We start from the raw sequence: 19,155 nt of genomic DNA, 5'->3' as shown, positions 1-19,155 counted from the left end.
ATTCACCGAAGGAGAACCAGAGGTAGAGCCTCCAGAGCCCCCTCCTCTCTTTTTGAATTCCGCAAGAACCTGAGGACCTGGCTCTTCAAGTAACTTTTCAGCTCCATTCAAGGGCTAACCTCACCTGTACAGCACCAAGATACTCTCAAAGGTCATAGTGCTCTATACAGATACTCATGACATAACGTAACTTATCCACAAATAGATGTAGCTAACACCTAGACCTGCACCCTCGCCCCCAGCCATACTATCACAGTGGGTCTCTTGTTGACATCAGTGTCAGATCCTGCTGGAGTGTCAAGGCCGGCTTGAAAGGTTTGCTGGGGTTTTTACATATGACACTTGGGGTGCACTTCAAAAGGCAAAGACCCGATGCCAAACAAATATTATGTATTCTGTCTTGTTACTGAAAACTCATCTTTGTTCTACTTAACTTTTGTATAAGGTTGTTATGGGTACAGGACTCCTGCAAACTGGATTTAATTGTAGATGCCAGAGGACATAAGGATTATTGTAGTACACTCCCCACACACACAGCCAGCATGCAGAGCCCAGGTTTAGTGTGGCTGAAGACTTCAGCCATCTTGAAAATGCTCAAAGTGAGTAGGGTTAGCCCCCGGCAACCTTTACCCCATTGGTTAGGAAGTCCCAGGGGTAAGTCCCAAACACTACCTCTTTCCAAACATAAATGTGTCCTCTCTAGGAAACCACTTCGAACTCTCTTGGCCCTGAGGAAGTTCAGAAGAGGTCTGAATCTGTGGTCTGTGATCTGAGAAGAGCCTTGGAGGAGTGGATCTGTCTCTTTTGTACCCGGTACAAAGAAGTGGACTCCAAGAGTTATAAGGCTTACCACCTAATCCAACAACAGTGATACAACAAGCTACAAGAGGCCTTTCCTGCAGCTGCCCAGCTGATTGGTGGCAACTATACATGATTGGTGGCAACTAAACATGGAGTGGACTCTGCCTGACACTCAGTGCTTCTCTAAATGTATTCTCTTCAGAAGTATACTCCTGCGTTGGATTGGGACTTAAAGGGCTAAAGTTACCAGGGAAACTCTGGTTAATATTTCTGACTCGCACTCCATCGTGGTCCGCTTCTAATTGCACCTAGTTATGGTTCTACCGTGACCTGTAACTTTCAGTCGCACCCGGTGCTTCTCGCCGCTATTTCTACCTAAAAATTCTCCAATTCCCTGTATTGGATTTTTGTCATTTTGTTTATTAAATTTTACTCAATTTTTCTATTTTGGTTTGTGATTTCTATTGTTTTGCAATTCGACTTTATTTCTGCCTTAGTACTGCATAAATCCTTTACACACTACCTCCCAGTTAAGCCTGTCTGTTATGTTCCATAGCTATCCGGGTTGAGCTCAATGTAATTTTGTTTCTTTGAGATTTCGTTCTGACAAAGATTATGGATATTTCCTGAGTTGGGAACCTACCTGCCCTCATCTAATAATCCTTGTTTTCACATACGTTACTCTTTCATATAATTGTAACAAGTAGTATTGAATGTCTTGCATAAAGCACAATTCACTACACCTATTAGTATTGTGCAATATTAAATATAAGCTGAGTACATGAAATGATGCCATGATTATTGTAAACCTTTTGGTAATTAGAATTCTGAAAATTCCCATACCAAGTTTAGCGTGCATGCTTATGATATAGCTTCTAGAAGGTTTTTATCACTGTCCTTTTAATACATGTACAATAAAGGCACTCACCTGTGGCTGTAAATGTATTGGTTGTAGGATTCCTTTATTTTTATTGTTTATCGTCAAGTAGGCCATAGAATAAACTACTCTATTCCTCCCAGGAGAGAGAAATAAGAGCAGCCCTTTTTGTGACTTTATGTTTTTTTCAAGGTTAAGGTGAAACTAAGATTGATGGAAAAACTATAGATAGGAAAATTCAACCAGGAAACAGTATGCATATTTGACAGCTTATGTTTCTGTTTATTAAAGGGTTTGCTTTCAATCTTAAGAAAACTGAAAAGTGCTCCAGACCAGGAGGTGAGAATCCTTCTCCTGGGATTGGATAATGCAGGGAAAACGACGCTCCTGAAACAGCTGGCCTCAGAAGATATCAGTCACATAACACCTACTCAGGTACTTTAATTTCTGTGCTCCCTTTTGTCTCTAATCATAACCCATTGTCTTTAATGCATGGGGAAAGACAGCTCTCAGAGAACAAACAAACGTTCAAGTTTTCTCAACAAAAAAAATGTTCACAATTCATTGCATTCAACAAGACTGGAGGAGAGGCAAAAGAAACAAGCATTTACAATGCATTAGGTCTCGCATTTGTGAGAGTTTAAGCTATTGGAATTGTAAATGGCAATGCCTTTTATTTATCTGTTTTGCTAATTAACACCTAAATTAAAGACATTGTCATTTACAATGCCAATAGCTCAAACTCTTGTAAATGCAAGACCTATTCAAAGAAGCGGACGCCATTGTCCTGGGCCGCTCGGAAAGTGAAAGCACGCATGGCACGCTAACTGTTGCAGGAAAGCATGTTGTGCCTGCAGTAGGAGAAACCCATTAAAGAAAATAGTGCGTACAGACTAAAAAAGACGTACAGTGTAACAACTGAAATAAAAGGGCCAGTCCTCATGGGAGGTTACAACTGAAGACAAGGCAGTACTAAGGAGGGACTAACAAGCCTATTGACGAATCAGAAGCCATCATTTACGAAGGCTATGACACAAGCCATTGACAATTATGGGCGAAGAGTGGGTGGGGCTTCTATTCCATACTCCAAATCAGCATGCCGCAGAGCAGCGCATGCGCTGCCCAGGTTCGACCTAAAAAGGGAATTAAGGCAATTGAAAAGAAAGTCAGCGAGAGCAAGAGTCTTGGAAGAGAGTGGAAAAGGGAGTAGTATGACCCATTTTTTACCTATTTTTTGGCCATGCTTCTAAAGAACCAAAGTAGCACTGACTGGGCTTTCAGTATATCAATGGGTGCACAACATTGTTTTGGAGTTGTAAGCTGAGCTAAAATGACTACAAGAGAATGGAGTTATCGTGACACAGACATGTCTTGCTGCAAAATGTTCGCTGGTGTAGAAAATCCTGTCTGTTAGATACATTGACATTGTTTTGCTCTGATTCGGGGTCTATGTGGTGGCTTGATAAATTGAAGACCTCCGGTAGGTGTGCTTTTATTTACTTAGCCATGCCTCGTGGCTCAGGTCATAAAGTGAATGAATTCTTTATTTTTCACATGGATTGTGTTGGTACTCTAAAGGAATAGTGACAGGGTTGACAGCAGCTTATGTTTTTAGATGAGCAATCCTGATCTTCCTGCTTCTGTGTTCAAGTTTTGTGGTGAGAGGAACAGACTGAGGCTTTCCTGGGAAAACAAACCCAGTGAGAATTATCCGCTTGCTAGGTAGTAATTTTATAAATGGTCTGCAGTTTGTTTTTCTTTTTATATTTTCTCTTTTCTCCTCCTCTACATATATTTGCCAGTTTTCTCTTTTCCTCCTATGGCTATTGGATTTGACAAATGAGCATTTTTTTAATAATATTTTTTATAATATCTTTCTTAAGCAGCCTGTAAGAGCAACAAATAGACATCGCATCCAAAGTTAGGGCTGAACAAATTTTCTGTGCCAATATATGTTATACAAGTCATTTTACGTTTCAAGAGTAAACCACCCATTGCGAACAAACCCTCACCCCCCATCCTCCCCCCAACCCGGCACTAGTACGTACAACTGTGACATCTGGCAGTAATACAGTGTGGCATCTTTTAACATTGCAGAACAGTCCCACTCCTCCTGGCCCGTAGACAGCAGTCACCTGTTCATGAGAATATGTCAAATCTGTATTTGCAAGGAGGTACCCAGAGGGGAGCCCAAAAGTCCTTAGGTCGGGAAGCTTCAGGCAGCTCCTCCGTGTATATTTCCAATTGGTCCCTACTATAAAGTAAATCACGGATCCACCTCTTAACCGTTGGCACAGGCTTTGCACCCCATTATTGTGCTACTGCTCTCTTAGCATACAAGGTAGATATGGCTACTAGCCGCCTATTACAGAGCTTGAGCTTCTGCACCCAGCCCAACATACTTACCTCAGGCACACACCCAACAGTTTCCGTAGTAATATCAGTTAACACTTGCGTGACACGTAGTCAAAAGTTGGAAATACCAGCACAAGACAAAGCTAAGTGCATAAAATCCGCGTCAGCCAGGCCACAATGCACACAGCATGCACTTTCACGCAAGCCAAACCTACGAAATTGAATCGGAGTGTAGTAAAGCTGGTGCAAGTATTGAAAAAGATGTGACGGTTGCAATTAGCCGTCAGGCGCCCAGTTAAGACACAGCAAAACCTCCAGGCATCCAATGTCAGCGTAAAGCTCAAGATACTATTCCACTTATTGTAAGTGGGAGGTTCACTTATTTCTTGTTCCGGAAGAGACGCATTGTATAATTTGGTGATCAGGACGCTTTGGTCCTCACCCCCCAGCACCGCCCGCAAGGCCAGTAGTGTTTGCGGTTCATCCGTGAAATGCAGGGTAAATGTCCCGAATCACCTGCCGCCCATGCACATAGGTAAAACCCAGCATCAGATCGGCTTCTTGACCCGCCTGCAGGTCCGACAGAGTCCGGAATCGACCTTGTTTATATAAGTCGCCAATATGAGTAATCCCCACCGCACTCAATGTCGTCAAGGCTGCCGGTTCTCGAGCGGCAGAGATACCAGGGTGCGCCGCAAGCTGCAGTTTTGGTGCATACAAATAATCCAACTGTGCTCTACGCGCAAGAGTTTTCCACACCCAGGCCGTACAGTGAACTGGACCAATTTCAGCACGTGGGGCCCCTCCTCCACCCATGAACACAGCCGCCATCAGAGGCATCGGCAGTACTCGATCGCAGTGTGCGGTTGGAACCTCTGTGGGTAATACCAAAAATGGGCAAACTGCGCCTGGGCGCATAAGTAATGCAAGCGCATGTCAGGGGCCTCAAAACCACCACGGTCAAATGGCAGAGCCAGTACAATCCAGCTGCAATGGGGCTTTACACCCCCTCCCCCCTCCCAGACAAATGTTAAGAGTCGGCAGTGAACAGCGCTTTATTCAAACGGATAGGAATGTTAACAAATAAATAAAGGAATGTAGGCAAAAAATAAATTTTTATGACTGCAATGCTATCCGCAAGTGAAAGAGGAAGTTTAGCCCAACGCGCAGCTTGGTTTGTAATCGTATCAACGACCCAGCCGTAATTAGCCGTGATCACCACCTCAGGGTCCCTATGTAGCCATATACCACGATATTTCACTGGGTCGACCACTTCAAAGGAATTCAATCTCTTTAGTACCTGCCATTAACGGAAACACGATGGATTTATCCCAGTTGATGCCCAAGCATCTCTCAAATTTGACATATTCTCATAATAGCGCCGATAGATATGTGGCGGGTTCGCGGACATAGAGTAGCATGTCGTCGGCATACAACAACACCACCGAGGGTCTCTGTCGAAGCCGCAACGCCGCCTGGGCATGCAGTTGACGCAGCTTGGACGCCAGAGGCTCCAGCGCCAACGCAAATAACATGGGTGACAGGGGGCAATCCTGCCGCGTGCCACGTTTAATAGAAATGGGATCGTAGACCCACCCATTCACGCGAATCTGTGCTACTCGTGCAGTGTACAGGAGGTGAATCCATTTTAAAAGAACGGTGGTAGGCCCATCCGCAGTAGGACGGTAAACATAAACTCCCACTGGAGGGAATCAATGGCCTTGGCCGCGTCCAGGAGCACGGCTACCGCCTGGAAATCCTGCTCAAAATAGTGTAGGGTGGAAAAAATTGTGCGGAGATTGTGCATTGTGGATCTTGTGGGCACAAACCCCGACTGGTCCGGACGGACCAGTTTGGGAACTAATGGCTGGAGCCTGGTTGCAATCATTTTAGCCAATATTTTGGCATCAATATTTATAATGGAAAGGGGCCTGTAGGAGTCACAGACGTTTGCCTCCTTATCAGGTTTCAAAAGCATCACTAGTAGAGCTTCCTTAAGGGAGGGAGGCAGAGTTCCTGAGTCATACGCCTCTGCAAATACTTCTAGCAGGCGTGGAGCGAGGACGTCCACATAGAACTATAAAATTCACTAGGGAACCCATCTAGCCCTGCTGCTTTGCAAGACGGGAGAGACATAATGGCCTGCTTAACGTCCTCCACGCCAAACTGTTGCGTAGGGTATTCTCTGTAGTTTGGCGGCAGCCAACCCAGCGCCACATCATCCAAGTAGGCATGAATATCCTCCGCAGCTGGCATTTCCCGGTCCCCATATAGGTCCGAATAAAAGTCCAGCACCACTTTGCTAATCTCAGTAGTGCCAAAATGCGCCACTCCCTCCCTGTCCAGCAGTTCGGTAATGTAGGCCTTGCTACACGGGGCAGCCCACTTCTGCGCCAACGAGTGGCTAGGGCGTCCCCCCTCCCCATAATAATGGGCAGTGCACCGTCTGGATCTGTGCGCCATTTTTTGATCCACTGTCTCGTTATGTTCAGTTAGTAGATCGTGTATCGCAGGCTGCGTCTCGAGGACTGGATCGCGAGCATAGGCCCGTTCCAGGGCAGCTATATCCCCAGCCAGCTTATGTATTCTGTGGTGTAGATCCCTAAGGACCCCAGCCTGTGCACCAATACAGAAACCCCCGAATTGTAACTTTGAATGCTTCTCAAAGAACCCCCTGGTTGTCGACCGTCCCTTCATTTTCCCTGAAATAATTATGAATAGCCTCACCAACTGTATGCTTGGCAACCTGATCAGTCAGGGATGACTGTTTCAGTCGCCACGAGAACGGGGGTCTTTCACAACCATGAATTCTCAGCTCAAGGAGTACAGGAGAATGATTTGACAGAGTTTTGGCTAGGTGTTGAATATCCACCACCCAGGTACAAGCGACCTCCGACAGCAACCAATAGTCCAACCGGGACCACGTACCATGTACCGTAGAGATAAACGTGCTCTCCCTGGCCCCAGGGTGCCTCACGCACCAAATGTCATGCAGATTCCCGGCATCTAGTATTCCCAGGAGTGCATCAGTAGATAGCCTATACCGCACTGCCCCTGTTCCCATCCTGTTAGCGTTAACATCCAAACATGTATTAAAATCCCTCACCCAAATCATCTCAGCAGCGGGGAAAGCAGAGATGCAACGCCACACATCCGCGAAGAAGGGCTGATCATCCACATTCGGACCATAGACATTCACTATAAGCACACTCGTACCCCCAAGCGTTCCATGCACAATAGCCAGCCGGCCCTGATCATCTGTCTCTGTGCTATGAACCTGAAATGGGACTCCCTTCTTGACCAGGATCATCACCTCCTGGGAATACGAGGAATAACATGAGACAATCCGCACTCCAGCCCACCGCGATCCCACAGTCCGTTCAGAGAGATTAGTGAGATGGGTCTCCTGTAACATGGCCACTTGAATATTCAGCCTGTCAAGGCTCGCTATCACGGTATGTATCTTCTTAGGACTGTTAAGGCCACGTACAATCCGAGTTAGGAATCTAAAAGTACTACTCATAAGTCTTCATGAACCTGAGATCCATACATGTACGAAGAACATTATTGAGAACATTGTGCCAGAAGTCAGACATATGCCAATCAGACAGTGCCTGCTGCGCCACACCCACCACCCCCCTATAACCCCCCACCCACTTCGGCCTCCCCAACTTGCCAAAGCCATCCCATTCTTGATGAACCAAACCCCAACGAGAGTAACAAAAAAAGTACATTACAGTGCTACTGTCCTCCCACATTGTAGGAGGTGGCTGATCAAGTCTATTAGTCCAGCAAAGATCTCAATGAGGAGATACATAAGTTATATCCCACCATCAAAGCAGAAGTGTAGCGGAAAACGCCCCCACCCTGCACATGTTTCTGGGAGAGTAGTGAACACAATATAACGGCAATGAAAGTGAGTCCATTACTCAGAGTGACATGTACAGCAAGCCCTATACCAGTGCAGTGTAATATTATTATAGTTCCTCCTCAGCTTGTTCAGTAGTGGTATCGCGCCGGCCTTTCCTCAGCTGCTTCACGTGTTCCAGCGCAGCCTTGGGTGACGTGAACATTTTGTGGTTTACCTCCGGCCCCACCCGGAGTCAGGCAGGGTACAGCATGGCATAAGGGATGCTTTCGGACTGAAGGAGTTTTTTAACCGCCCCAAACTCACGGCGAGCTGATTGGACAGCAACAGTAAAGTCCGGAAATAAGGACAGTGTGTTGCCCTGTTGACATACCTCACCCTTGTCCCTGGCCATCCTCAAAATAACATCCCGGTCTCGGTAATTCAGTGCCCGAGCAATGATAGGGCGAGGGGGAGCACCTGGGACTGGGCGCACCGCCAGAGGGCGGTGGACCCGCTCGATTATGAACATGGAGATCAGTTGCTCGGTGCCAAAGATTTCCTTTAATTTAAAGTCTCGATAAATGTCTCCATCCTGCCAGTGTTCATGGATTCAGGAAGGCCCGTAACCCAGATATTATTTCTGCGGGACCAGGCCTTCAAATCCTCATTTTTGGCCTGTATAAGCACCGAAACTTTTTCCATGCTAAGCGCCTTTCCAGCAACCTCACTAAGTCCGTCCTCCGCAGTGGAGATTCGCTGCTCCATCTCCCCCCATCCTGGCATTTTGCTTTTCTAACTGCGCCGACATGTGGTCCAGTCTATGATTTATAGTGGACATGCTACCCTCGATAGCCTGAAAACTTCCCTGCATTGCCAGCAACGTGGATTTCAGATTAGGCGCCCCCCCCCTGTGTATCTGCCTCAGAGTCTGAAGCTGCCTTCTGCAGACCCCTGCCGGACTTACGTGACTCAAAAGTAAGGCGGGGTTGTGATTTATCAGGCTTACCCATAGTGAGGGGTGAAGAAAGGAGCCTTGAAAGACCAATCCACAAAGGCGCAAGCAGCGGGCAGAGTGCAGAAGTCCAGCAATGTGTATGGTCAACGGAGATAGGCTCCCCCGCAACCCCACACACATCCCCTTTCAGCCTGAGTTCCAGGCACCAGGCCGGGGGTGGAGATATGACAAGATGTGATCAACGATATTGCACTGTCCGTCGCAGGGGGCTGTGATATGCCTGCAGGGGTGCCTCCACCAGCAGGACGAGGTCGACAGAGAGTGAAGCACGGTAGCCGACAATGTGCAGCGGGCAGGGCAGGATGAAGTCAGGGGCAGATCCAGAGGTGACGACCCGCAGAGGCCCAAATGATATGACCCAACCAAGACAATCCAGGGCTCAGCCTCCCAGGGGGCAAAGCTGCAGTTATTTGCGATCTGCACTCACCAAAATGCACCCCCAGTGTTCATAGCCTCTCCCGCTGCCAAACCTGGTGTCCAGCGCGATGCCACAATCTGACCCCAGGTATTGACAGGTTGAGAGCCTGTATACAACTGAGCACTGTTCACAAAGTGTCCTTCCTGACACTGGTTTGTTTGAAACTTGTGTTTTTAATTTTCAGCGTTAAATCAAAGCTTACTCTGAACTTGTATACATGGTTATCAGATGTGACAGCATCTGTCTTGTATCAGAGTTATTGAGATTGAGCCCCCACCACATGATCCTAACCAGAAATATGGTTCGGTTTATTTTTCAGATTGGCCCCTGACGAAGGAACCGGCTGGTTCCGAAATGCATTGGGCATTTATAAAATCTTTCTGCTGTGTATAAGTTTTTATGTTACTGCAACATGTTCAGCATATACAACTTGGTAACATGTGGATAATTGATTGTATCAATGTTATTCTTGTACAAATGATATTAATTTGTATTGGGACAAACTGTTACATTTTTGAATGCTGTCACATCTGATAACCATGTATAAAAGTTCAGAGTAAGCTTTGATTTAACGCTGAAAATTAAAAACACAAGTTTCAAACAAACCAGTGTCAGGAAGGACACTTTGTGAACAGTGCTCAGTTGTATACAGGCTCTCAACCTGTCAATACCCGGTCTTAATTACAGTAGGAGAGGACAAACTCCTACAGAACTGATGCACCGCTGACTTTTCGAAATTGATAACTACTGATTAACTCACCACAACAAAGGAGTGCTCTCCCCATACAATTACTGCAATCTGACCCCAGGCAGTGGGTGTTATTTCCCCCATACAGGAGCACCCGGGCAACAGCCGATAGCAAAGACCCATGTGTGCACTGCTCACATCGGGGGGGGGCAGCTCTGATCTCCCAGCCGAGAGCCGACGTGAAGGCCGAGCAAATAGGCCCGTGTACACCACGCGCGTAGGCTGCAGGTAGCAGTATGTGACCCCCAACCCGGGCCCACACCACCACCACCACCACCACCACCTCCGCGGCCGTAGACCTAGGTCAGAGCCGCCCCCACCTACCACAGCCCACGACGGGCAGAGTTGCTCCCACAGGGAAGTAATCTAGGGCCTCAGGTGGTCTTCGCGGGACCCCCCGGGTGCCACGCGACAATTCGGCTGTAATCTCTGGGGCTCAAGCGGCGAGCAGTCAGGCGTAGTACTCGAGTCCCGCAGGCAGCGCCCAGCCGATGCGCAGCTCTCACAGGTAGCCACTCAGGAAGGGAGAAGTAGGCAGACGCCGGTGCTGCACGTCAGGGCCCAGAGCCCCAGGATCGCCCCACTCCAGCACCGAAAGGCTCCAGCCCGGTCCCGCAGTCAGCACAGCTCGATGACGGCCGCCATGTTGGCCGTGCTAAAGGCAGGGCGTGTTCCTCACTTCACCGGAGACACGAGGGGCCCAGGCAGAATACAGGCACCTCTCCGGTAGCAGGGAAGTTTTCCCCCCCTCAGATCATGCTGTGGAAACGCGTGGATGCCGTTATTAGCAGCTGATATTTGGCGGATAGTCGATCAGCCCGGCCGAGCAGCACTAATCTTGCCAGGTGCCCTCTAGAGCCCCCCAACAAATGAGACCTTTTAATTTTTGTATTGTTAAAAGGCCAATAAAAGCAACGTATTATTTTAGCCCTGAAGTCTCACACCGGTTCTTGCAGAAAATTATCAAGCAAGAGATACTGGATTAAGGTATTTTTAGTTTGAGTTACCCAAGGGTCTTGAAGGTGAAATTGAAAATTATTCTTTTGTATATGGAAGTGATTTGGGATCTCTCCAAGAATATCAAATGTCAATTATCAAATTCTCACATAAATTTTCTTTTAATTTCTTTATTTTTTTTATTGCCAATTAAGTTACCATATTAAACAATAATATCCGGTCAAATAGAACAGTCAGAAATATGCCAAATATTTATGAAACTGCTAAAAATACACAATTTGTTTTGGTCCTGCAAATTAAGCATGCAGATAGTTTACTTAGACTTTACCCTGATTTTATATTGTTGAGTTTAGAAATACATTAATATGAAAAGATAGGATTGTGTTATATGCTGTGGACCATACAGTAAATTGTATTGGATATTACCTACAGTCATTTATCATGATTTAGAGTACGATTCAGCAAAGGGGGGGGAGGCTTTCTTAATTTGTCATGAGACCATTTCATGCAGACAAAAAGCAGTACAACAGACAGTATTTCTGAACATAACTGTAGCGAAGTTTATGAGACTGGAGGCAGTTAGGGATAAGGTGCTCAGAAACATTTATAGTTTACTTAAAATACAAAAGTATTAAAATCAAAATGCATTAAAATTGCATACTTCTATGGTTCCCAGAGTAGCGTGCTACTCGCCGAAAAAGCACTTTAACACCTCATCAGGGGTGGCAAGCACTATATTAAAACAAATCTTTTCCCCTATTCTATCCCTCTACTACCCTTCTCAATCAAAATAACTGACTATCATATCCACCACTCAAATTACTTGCATATTTCACTATACTAATTCAGCACTAATCCTTTATGGGTTCCGGAGTGGCGTGCTACGTGCCAAAAAAGTGCTTCAACACCACATCAGGGGTAACAAGCGCTAAAAAAATGCAAACTTTTTCCCCTCTTCTATCCCTTCGCTACCCTTCTCAATCAAAATAACTGACTAACATATCCACCACTCAAATTACTTGCATATTTCACTATGCTAATTCAACACTAATCCTTTAGGGGTTCCGAAGTAGCGTGCTACTCACTGAAAAAGCACTTCGACGCCTCGTCAGGGGTAGTAAGCGCTATATAAATGCAATTACAATACAATGCAATACTTAAAATAATAGCCAGTAAGCAGAGATGGGCTGGCGCTTGACTTGGAGACCAGACAGTGAGTAATGCTAAAGAGACTGGGGCAAATGTATGGTTGCGATAGGACACTGTGGCAAGGTACAACGTTGAAGACCTCATGGGGCCTTCGTGTAAAGCATGAAAGAAGCATTAAGAAGGCATTCTGCTCTAGCCTCTAACTTATTATCAAATGCCAGAGATCTAAAGAATTTGCATTTTTTTGGGGGGGGGAGGGGAGTTGGGGGTGAGTGTGCTTTAGGAGGGTCGGTGTAGGCCTGATGAAATGACATGGAGGCCTCCTCCAGTCCCTTCTTCCATCTCAGTATCGAGTCAGAAGTAAAGGTCAGTGACTCTCCAGGACAGAATATCAAGCCTGGAGCTGAGCAGGACACAGGCAGTGTCAAGAGAAAGAAACAGCATTGAGTGATAGGAGTGAAACACAGGCAATTTCATTGCACACAAGTCACTGATGTAGTCTGCACATGCACAGTCAGGAGTTGCCGATGCAAGATCCACTTGTTGTTGAGTGGCTGGCACACTGGGCGTTCCCTTAGTACAAGACAATATGCAGAGGAATACATTTTAATTCCATCCCAGTAAGTTACTGAACAAGTACTAGTTTAAATCGGTATAAGCGTACACCACATTTTTCACTTAGTGTTCTCATGAATGAGTACCGGTTTAGTATGGGAATACGTGTACACTGAATGCTCCATTTAAAGTACTTTGAAAAAAAGTGCTATTTAAAGAACACTATTATTATTATTATTATTATTATTATTATTATTATTATTATTATTATTATTATTATTCGTAAATAAATAGCACTTCTCTTGTGATGTTTTTTCTGCTATTTCGATAAAGCGTAGAAGCACAGAATTGACTAGTCCCGAGGCGGATTTAAATGCGCAGGAAGAACGTCCGCGCCACTGGTGCGCCAAAGGCAAGCCTGTCTGCTCTCGGACCGCACTCAGCGCCAGCCCCCATGCTAATTTTGGCTCCCATTCCCCTACCGAGGATTACTTATTCTAGGGAAGCACTTCTGGGAATAAATATCAAAGGTAAGGTCCAGGAATGTTTGTTTACACCCTGGCTCTCTTATTCAGGCTAGAGCACTAGACTGCACTTACTGTAACACCACCTTTTTATGGTTAATGGAAAGTGCAATAGCGTAGCTGGCCCAGTTCCTGGTATCTCTACAGTCCCTCCCATGGAAGAAACGGTTGTGTGCTCTCTTAAATGCTAGATCCCTGATAAAGCATCAGTTTGAAATCCGTGACTTTATAGAAAATCATCAAATTGATATTTCCTGGGTTACTGAAACTTGGGTAGACCAAACATCAGGAACGGACTTAGTAGCAGTGACCCCTCCTAACTTCACACTTCATCATGTTGACAGACCCCCTGAAATGGGTCAGAGGTCTAGCATTGATTTTTAAGGATACGTACTTGGGGGGTTATTGAACAGTTGATCATACCCAATTGTGAAGCTTTTAAGTTTAATGTGGCACTTTCCAACACACAATCTTTTAAGAGCATCTTAGTCTGCTAGAACTAGAAACATCTTTATTGATAATGGGGGCTCACTCCTGGAGGAACTTTTGATGGCTAAAAACATCACCTTGTTACGAGATTTTAATTTTCACTTGGAAAATCCCAAAGACAAGGATACAAGTCGTTGCAGGGTTTGGCCTACCACAATTAGTTAATAATCCTACCCACAGCCATTGCCATGCCCCTTAAGTCTTGTAAATTTCAAAGAAATAAATCCTCCGCTTCTTGGTTCACTGAGAACCTTAATCCTCACAAACAAGCTTGCAGAAAACAGGAGAGGCTTTAAAGGAAGGAATACATTAGGACAGAAAAAGAGAAATATAAAACTTGTTTAAGCAAGTATAAAGCACTGACAATTAAGAAAAAGTCAGCTCACTTCATGCAAAAAAGAATTACAGCTAAACATTCCTCTAAAGAATTCTTTCGGGTCGTGTCCACCTTGGCATCATCCCCAAAGAATAATCTAGCTAACAATAGTCAGGGCACCTTGGCAAAGTTATTTAGGAATAAAGTGGTTGAAATCTTTAATAAGTTTGATCAACATTTTGAATCACATAGGAATGGCCCATTGCATTTGCCAGTACTTGAGGAAGGCCCAAAATGTTCTGATTTCTCACCAGTATTGTTACCACAGGTGATGAATCTGATAGAAACTGTTAAGTCAGGTTCACCTATGGATCCCTGTCCACTCACTATAATCAATCTGATGGGAGAAACAGTTGCCACCTGCTTGACCAACATTTTTAACTCCATGCTGGAATCAAGAGTGTTCCCTACCAATTAAAAGGCAGTGTCTATACTTATGTTATGTTAGGTGATTTGTAGAGCGCATGGCTGTCCCATCAAAGGGACGTCCCAGCGCTAAAAGCTAGATGGAAGGTGCATATGACAACTTCTACTGAAACAGCCAGGTCTTTACTGCCTTTCTGAAAGCCAAGAGATTGGAGATGTTCCTGATGGAGAGAGGCAACGAGTTTCAAAGAGTCGGTGCTAGTGCCTTAAGTGAACGACCTTCGGCTCTGGCTCTACGGAAACGAGGCACCGCATCAAGCGAAGATAAGCAGAGCACGGTTAGGAATGTAGTGATGACATTGGTTGCTGAGAATCGTCGGGCCAGAGCCTGCCAGTTTTTTGTGAGTAACACAGAGTACTTTGAACCGGATTCTTTGCTCAATAGACAACCAATGGAGTCGGCGAAGCGCAGCTGAAACAGAGCCATGTTTTGGTAAAGCGAGTAGTGTGTGTGTGCTGCCGTATTCATAGTGCGCTGGAGCCTATTGGTCACCAATTTATTGGCGCCAAGCAAAAGACTATTGCATTAATCCAACCTGGCCAAAATCGTGACTTGAACTACCAACTGGCGAGTATGAGGGTCAAACAACCCCAGAATGGGTTTGAGGAAACGCAGTATGCTGAAACAGGTCCCTGCCACAGACTTGGCATGCTCCTCAAAAGATAGGGCATTGTCCACCCGAATGCCGAAGTTTGATTCAATAAGGAGTACGACCCCAGATATTGGTTCAAAATGTTGTTCACATAGGATTCGGTAACTTTCGCTAGGAACGGATGCAGAGAAATTGGGTAATAGTTCTCCGGCCTGGATGCGTCCATTGAAGGCTTCTTTAGTAAGGGAATAACTTTGGCATGTTTCAAAGCTTGCGGGAGCTCCGCATTGGAAAGGCAAACGTTAATCAGATCCAGACAGCTGGGAAGGAGACAATCCTGATGTTTAACAAAGAGCTCTGGTTTGAGAGGGTCGTCTAGAGACCCTGATTTTATCTTGGTGACCAGAGCCTTAAGACGGTCTATCGTGATAGCTGGAAATTTGGTCAGGGAGTGGGCCCCGTACCCTGTGAGATCTCCCCTCTGCATATCTGCATCTTCACACATCCCGTTGAAGCTCTCATAAATGCCCGCCACATTTTTTATAAAGTAGGTGGCCAGCCCCTCGTACAGATCATTAGAGGTGATAGCGCTTACATCAGTCACCGGTGATTTCGCCATATGTTTTAATAGGGAAAAGATGGTTTTCGAGGGATTATTGCTAGCATTGATCTTATTAGCAAAGAATACGGCTCGGGTTTTCCGGATCTGTTTATGATAGATTTTTCTAGCGGCTTTGTATTCTAGTTTAGCTGTAGGACTGTAAGAGCGTCTGCAGCAACGCTCAAGAGCTTTACAGTTTTTTCTGGCAGTTACAAGTGACTCATCAAACCACTCGTGGGACCTGGCTTTCTTCCACTTTCCAAAGCTATTGCTAGCTATCTCGATATCCAAGGAAAAGGTAGATTGAGTAGTAGCCAGGGCGTCTTGGAAAGTAGAATGATCTAGGTTCTGCCAGGGGCGTTTATAAATAGCATTACGGTATCCCTGAAATTTGCGGCCTGTAGGGTGCAACGAGAAGCATATTAGATAATGGTCAGTCCATGTCATCGGAAGCTATATTGGGGCCTCAGCAAGCAAAATGTTAGATAGCAGTGGATCAAGCAGGTGCCCTGCCTCATGCGTAGGCCCAGAGACTAATTGGTTTAGTTGGCAAGCAGCCAGATCATTAAGAAAGTTATATGTATCTGGATCCCTGTCGGCCTCCAAATGCAAATTCAGATCGCCAATGATAGTAAAGTTGGCTGATTTCAATGCTAAGCTACTAACCGCATTAATTAGCCCCTCTTTGAAATGTTTCGATGGCCCCGGGGGCTGTAAATCAGCAGTCCAGAGAATGTAAATTTGTTCGTTAAAGCTAATTTGAATAAGGCATTTTGACAGTCCTGAATGGATGCCTGATTGACTCTGCAAGTGTAGCAATCTTTATATATTGCTTCAATGCCGTCGCCACGCCCCGTCACTCTGTTCACATTCTTCATAGCGAAGCCCGGGGGCAGGGCCAGGGCTGGAACGGCGGCAGAATCTTGAGAGAACCAAGTTTCTGTCAGAAACAGAATGTCTATGGAATGTTCAGACAATAATCATAAACTTCAGCATAGTGTTTAGCCAACGAGCGACGGTTAATGCTGCCGATGTTAACCGGGATTTGCAGTTCGCCTGACAGAGCGCCTAGGCGACGATGGGGCCGAAAATTACAATGACGCAGTGCCAAGCACCATCAGCCCAGCTATGGGTCCCACACATGAACATTTTCCCACATACTGCAAGCAACTCCTCCTGTGAGTATGCCTTCCTGTGGGTGGACAAATGGACATAATCCCTGGCTCCTGGCGACGTCCAGGCGCGGATGGGTGCAGACAGACTTGCCTTTGGCATGCCAGCGGCGCGCCCGCTGCGTGTCCGCGCTGCGGTGTGCAAAAAGTACCTGGGGGCACAACGGGCTCCTCCTAGGTACTCCACTGATTAGTGGAAAAAGAACAAATCGGGGCACAACCGGACTGTAAAAAACACTTCCCAATGTAAACAAAGTCTTAAAAGTCCCTTGAGGGGAAAATAGCAGCGTTTCAGGTAACAGTACATTTAAAATAGCAGCATCTTCAAATTCAAGGGCAGTTTAAAACCATACAGCACATAAAACTCACTCCTTCCCCCAGCAGCACGACCTCGCTGCGACGTACATAAAGTACCTAGGGCACAACAGGCTCCTCCTAGGTACGCTTCTGATTGGTTGAAAACGAACAATCAGAGCGCGGCACCATCGAACTGTAAAAACCAGTTAGTTCCCAATGTAAACAAAGTCTTAAAAGTGGAAAATATCAGCGTTTCAGGTAACAATACCCTTAAAATAGCAGCAGGTTCAAAAGCAGTTTAAAACCATACAGCACATAACATTTAATACTTCCACTATTAAAAAAGTCTAACCTAGATCATAACCACCCAAACAACAATCGGCCGATCTCCAAGCTACCCTTTCCAGCTGAGTTATGAGAAACAGCCTTGAATCAACAAGTGTCCCAATTTCTGTCCGACCACCAACTGTCAGATTCCATCCAGTTTTGGTTTAGGATTGGTCATAGCACCGAAACCGCTCTTATTAAAACCACAGAAGAGGTTAGAGCAATAGCTGACCGTGTTGGCAGTGCGGCGCTCATACTCCGTGACTTATCGGCAGCCTTTGATACTGTCAACCACAAAATTGTGGTCAACCCTCTCTGGGCTGTCTGTTTTGAGGGGTCAGCCATGAAATACTGGAATCTTTTCTATCAGATAGGAAACAAGTTGTGGCTTAAGACCCATTTGTGTCGGAGCCGCTCTGTTTCCCATATTTGTCCCCACGTTGTTTAACGTGTATGTTAAACCTCTGGCCTCTCTTATAAGATCTTTTGGGCTAGAACTTCACATGCAGACGAAACCCAATTGGTTGAAGCTATGTCTTCTTCTAACAACCAAACGGGCGTAAATTTCCATGATTGATGCATCTCAATTGCCTAAAACTTAATTCAGGCAAAACTGAGATCATCCTGTTAGGAAATAACCCTTCTTTATGGGCCCTATCCTGGTGGCCAGAGGAGCTGGGTACCCTTCCAACCCCAATTAGCAAGGTCAGAAACCCAGGGGTGCTTCTGGACAAACATCTAACCTTTGGACTACATGTGAAGGCGGTCACATCTTCTGCTTTCCTGGTTTTAAGGATGCTTGGAAAGATCTTTCCTTTCATCCCTATCAATGCCCAAAAAACAGTGATCACAGCACTTGTGCTAGCAAAATTAGATTATTGCAACCCATTATTTTCAAATGTGCAGCAGCAGTATCTAAGCAGACTTCAGGTCCTATAGAATACAACAGCCAGAATGCTAACTGGGATTCTCAAATACAAATCTGTATCGCAAGCCATTAAACTTCTTCGTTGGCTGCCCATTAATCAGCGCATTAAGTTTAAGGCTCTCTGCTTTGCCCATAAGGCTCTCCATGGATCTGGTCCAGAGTTTCTTAAACAATCTTTCAGATGGTACAGCTCAAAGAGATCCCCTGAGATCTTCAGGAGTGGGGAAACTGGAGGTCAGAAGATTTAATCGAACCAACTGAGGTGGAAGGAGCTTTGTTAATACCACATCCATTGAATGTAACCTACTTCCCCCTCATATTAGATTAATCCCCAACCTGCTGTAGTTCAGAAAAGCACTGAAATGAAAACTTGGCTTTTCACCAATAATTCCTTAGGGTTATATGTGCTCTCCCTTTGCTGCTAGCGCCTTGACACATTCGGGTATTCGTTGCGCTCTACAAGTCTCTGTAACATTAACTAATTAGTAGCCATCCAGTAACTGAAATAAAACTAATAGAAACAACTGTAAAGCTATTCTCTGCTCCTCCACAGCCACCCATAAAACAGGGAACTTGTAAATGGGGATGGGGATGGGGCAGATCATTGCAGACAGCTGGGCGATCCAAAGGCTTTTCAAGAACTCAAGGAAGCCAGTCTCTGAAGAAGCAGTGGCTCTACCATTTTCTCCATCTTATT

At 45.5% G+C, this 19,155-nt stretch overlaps 1 protein-coding gene across 1 annotated transcript in view; it reads left to right on the top strand.

Annotated features, from left to right (window-relative positions):
* The window catches only part of ARL3 (ARF like GTPase 3), a 215,777-nt gene that overhangs the window by 49,522 nt on the left and 147,100 nt on the right, over positions 1-19,155 (top strand). The window contains exon 2 of the mRNA XM_085606551.1: positions 1,970-2,113. Coding sequence (XP_085462677.1) covers positions 1,970-2,113 — 144 coding nt within the window. The remainder of the gene's footprint in view (positions 1-1,969; positions 2,114-19,155) is intronic.

Source organism: Triturus cristatus, chromosome 1_2, assembly GCF_964204655.1.
Source record: "Triturus cristatus chromosome 1_2, aTriCri1.1, whole genome shotgun sequence".
Taxonomy (NCBI): domain Eukaryota; kingdom Metazoa; phylum Chordata; class Amphibia; order Caudata; family Salamandridae; genus Triturus; species Triturus cristatus.
Note: the sequence above shows the minus strand (reverse complement) of the source record. Positions and strands in the feature narration are given on the sequence as shown.